The sequence below is a fragment of the Montipora capricornis genome, chromosome 11 (assembly GCF_036669925.1).
Source record: "Montipora capricornis isolate CH-2021 chromosome 11, ASM3666992v2, whole genome shotgun sequence".
Classification (NCBI taxonomy): Eukaryota; Metazoa; Cnidaria; class Anthozoa; order Scleractinia; family Acroporidae; genus Montipora; species Montipora capricornis.
Genome location: NC_090893.1, coordinates 8400657 through 8404611, shown reverse-complemented (window position 1 = coordinate 8404611; position 3955 = coordinate 8400657). Strand labels below are relative to the sequence as shown.

At 40.0% G+C, this 3955-nt stretch overlaps 1 protein-coding gene across 1 annotated transcript; it reads left to right on the top strand.

The window, feature by feature from the left end:
• The first annotated feature begins 1230 nt into the window (after positions 1-1230).
• On the top strand, positions 1231-3447 carry LOC138023065 (uncharacterized). Its single transcript, XM_068870095.1, has 2 exons — positions 1231-1588; positions 2420-3447. Exons 1-2 carry the CDS (start codon positions 1231-1233, stop codon positions 3445-3447), a joined length of 1386 nt encoding a protein of 461 aa, XP_068726196.1.
• Positions 3448-3955: the final 508 nt, after the last annotated feature.

Genomic DNA, 3955 nt, shown 5'->3' with positions numbered 1-3955 from the left:
GAACCACTGCCGATTTGACAAAGTGAAACCGCCATGGTTTCATAAGAAAGCACAACTATTTACCCATAGCTGGGACCCTGACGGGTACTACCATCCCGGGCCAGGATGGACCCGAGAGCAATGATGACTAAGGGGTGGCTCCACACTTCCCCAGAACTTCAAAAACTCCCGAAACTGAAGCCTCACCACCGGATGCAGTTTTGAGTCATACCCAGGACTTTAGCTATATAACAAGAATTTTTAGCTATATAACAAGAATTTTCTCGGTTTATTAAATTTCGAACACTTCTCGCATAATTCTGTAAAAAAAACACAGAATAAAGGGCATGCAGTGCGAAAACAAGGAACCGTGACCCCATCTTTTTATTGCATTTTTTTAATGTCTTGTGCATGAATATCAATTATGCCAAGTTTGACAAAATTCTGGATTGTACGTCATTTTCAAGGGAACTGTTAACTTAAAGGTCAGAGAGCTTTAAACCAGCACACGCACACATCAATAAAAGTTAAAAACCGAAAAGCTTTATAACAGCACGGGTTGGTATTGCTTAAATGACACTCGAGCTCAAGTCCGTGTCGACATCAATAGCAGTTAAAGATCGCAGAGTTTATGGCAGCGCGCGCGCAAATTGAGCCCAGAGTTTTATAGCTGGAAGTGAAACTAAACTAAACGGCATGTCCGCGTCAAAGGTCGCAACGTTTAATACTGTGGTGATTAAATCGTTAGAATGAAATTCGACTACATATGCACATCAACTGGACCTTAAGGTCACAAAGTTTTATAACAGCGGGCGCAAAGTATTCGAGTGAATTTTAGCTTCACGTCCACATTAATGTAAGATGAAGGCCGCAAAGCTTTATGGCAGTGTGCGTACAATTTGCTCCAATGAAAATCGAATGCATGTCTAAATCAATCGACGTTTGAGGTCCCGAAGTTTGCGCTTGCGCAAATTGTTCTTATGAATCCAATTCGCTATTATCCCCATCCCATAATGCAATACTTTTTTGGAAGGGGGGGAGGTCTTTGTCTAAAAACGATACAAGTTACTCACTCCTGGAAGTATCATGCTATCCAATGTTTTAATGCAAAGAACTCCCCAAAATGAACTGCATCGTGGGATTGGTGAAAATGGCGAATATGACGCAATCAATCGTTTCTAGGATATTTCATCAATCAGCTTTTTGAACAGAAGTAACTAGCACTCTAAGTTTTACAGTTTTCGATTAGCAATGTCGACTATTGGTACAAAAGCAAAAGAAAATGAGGTTCTCAGGAAATTGCAATCCGTTGTAGAACTTTTAAAGCACTTTCGAGACAATTCTCAAGAGGACGACAGTCGCGTATTTTTAGCTTATTTGGGGGAGATCCGCGAGATTCTCATCAGTCGTCATATTTCAAAGCCTTTGAGTACAAAAGAAGTGGAAGGGATTGAATCTTGCTTGAAAGATCTAAAAAGTTATGTAGAAGCAATGGCACTGGGTAACTTGTTTCATGAACTGAAGGAGTTGAAGTGCAGGATGGATGTAGTAGAGCGAAGAGGGAAACAATTTGGAAATCTAGAATCTCCCAAGAGCAACTTTGTATACGGTGAGGTCGAATGTGACTGCTCTTGAATGAAATCACTTTCAAAAACTCATTCATAATTCCTGAGCCTAACAGCCAATCAAAACACCGATAAAACGTCACGTGCATGAGTTTATATCCTGATAAGACACTCCTCGTTAGTATTCTTTATATGAAGAACACTTATAAAGCATAGCTGTTTTTTTCTTGTATGTTAATATTCTCCTCTCACAATTTGAACCATTGTTTTGAGTCCAGGAGGGACACGCTTTTTGTGGAATGTTTTTGAAGTCGTTCAAAAAAACTCGCAGCACATGTTTTATTGGTTCTAAAAACACTCGGCTACGCCTCGTGTACACCTCGTGTTTTTAAGCCCCGATAAAACGCTGCTGCTCGTTTTTTAAACATTACACAACTCCCCGACTTCTGTTATCACAGAATTGGTATCAATGTTTTTCACCTGGAAACTTAATCTCTATAATGTAAGATTTTGGCATCATATTTCGATGTTGCGTTAACATGGATTTCAATTGAGTGTCGAAAGTAATTAGCAAATTGCTGTGGTTTATGATTGCTCACTCAGTGATTCGTTCAAAGTTCTCGCGCCACTCTTTCAACCAATCAGAAGTGAAACCAAAACCAATCGTGGCTCGCGCGTGCACATTTTTCCGCGCTTCGTGTCGGCTATACGTGTAATTACTTCGAGTTTTGATTGGTTTACTGGGTTGTCTCCATCCTTTTTGATTGGCTAAAGTAATTACTTTGGTTTTGGTTTGATACGACACTCGATTGAAACTCGCTCTATAAGACAAATTGAGCAACATATCAGCATAGTACTTTTATTCTTTCTGACAGATGACGACGGGATATGGAGAAGAATCAGCGCAAAAAGGGAAGAACTACTAGGAAAGTCAAGTTTATGGCTTAACGCCAAGCCGCCTCGTTCTGTATATAAGGTGAGGTTTGATTTGGGGTCAAAATTGCCAGTTCGTATCGGCAAGACTAAAAAAAGTGAAAAAGAGGATTGGCAAGATACTAATGACCACACAAAGACAGATTTGGAAGTATTTTCAACTGATCGACTGTTTTACAATAGAATTGATAAACATCAACGTTTTCTGGAAGAAAGAAAGGCATACATACGTGAAGCTAGACAGCGCAGGAAAAGCAGTTCGCGGTTAATATCTACAGCAGATTCAACAGCTGAAAAGAGCAAAAGGAATTTTCAGAGAGTTCGAAATCCACCGTTTGGGCTCATTGCATCGGACACGGCAAACGCATTGCGCATGCGTGCTAATGCAGTGGGCACGCGTGATGTGGTCCTTAAAGTGGAAACACCTACAAATGAACCCGGTGCAAATTGTGGGGAATGCCGTAGGCTTATGAAGGAAAGGGACAGATTCTGGGGATTAGAGTCGGACTCAGAAGAAGATTGTAAAATTCAAACTTTTAATAACCGCATCAAACGTCGTTCCTCGACAATAGATTTATCAACTGAACAAGCCGGTAAAAAAATTGCTGGCTGTTGGTCATGGTTTCCTTGGAGGAGCACTGGCGCTTCAAGAGTTAAGTCCCGTAAGCTTGTTGGTCGTGGTACTTGGACAAGTTCCGTTTATGTACCGCCTTGGCAATCGAGAGCAGCATATAGAAGAAGATCAAACTTCTTGAAACCTGTGCAAACTGTCTTTGATTTAGAGAAAGCGAGGTTTGGTCCAAAGAAAGGTGGGTTTAAAGTTATGTCAGTGTTAAATGGTTCGTTTTCTATGGCAAAAAGACCCATGACAGAAGTCCAAAACCCAAAAGTGTTGATCTCTTTCGTCACTCTAATCGGTCATGACCTCCTTATGGACAGCTCTCTTCTCCACACAGCGATTCTACTCTGAAAGAAGCAGTAATACGAAACTTCACCTGCATAGGAACCAAGAATTATTAACAAACATTGCAATAGACACGTGACAGAGCATGTACTTACTTTTGCTATTCAAAAACACGCCGTTTTTTAATTGTCGACACGCCGCTAATTTCTCATTTTCCATTTGTTTTTCAGGAATGGTAATGAAGTTTTTAAGTCGTCTTACCGGAAACCGCTCACCAAGATGAGATAAAAGACAGCGGTAAAAGAATCAAATCTTGTAAAACCTTTCATACTTTGTCAGGAACGTTTTAATATAACAATTCGGCAGTCATCATGGCTTCATTAAATTTTACGCAACTTTTAAGTGTTTTTTTGGCAAGCACAATTTAGCCCTCCGCTTTTGTGAAGTTGAAGGTTTAGAGATAAAAGTATGTTTTTACTAAAGGATAATAAAAAATGCCGAAATCACTTAGTTTATCTGGAACACCAGGGAGAAAAGGAAAACAGCTGTTAGTATACATTTACCATACCGAATG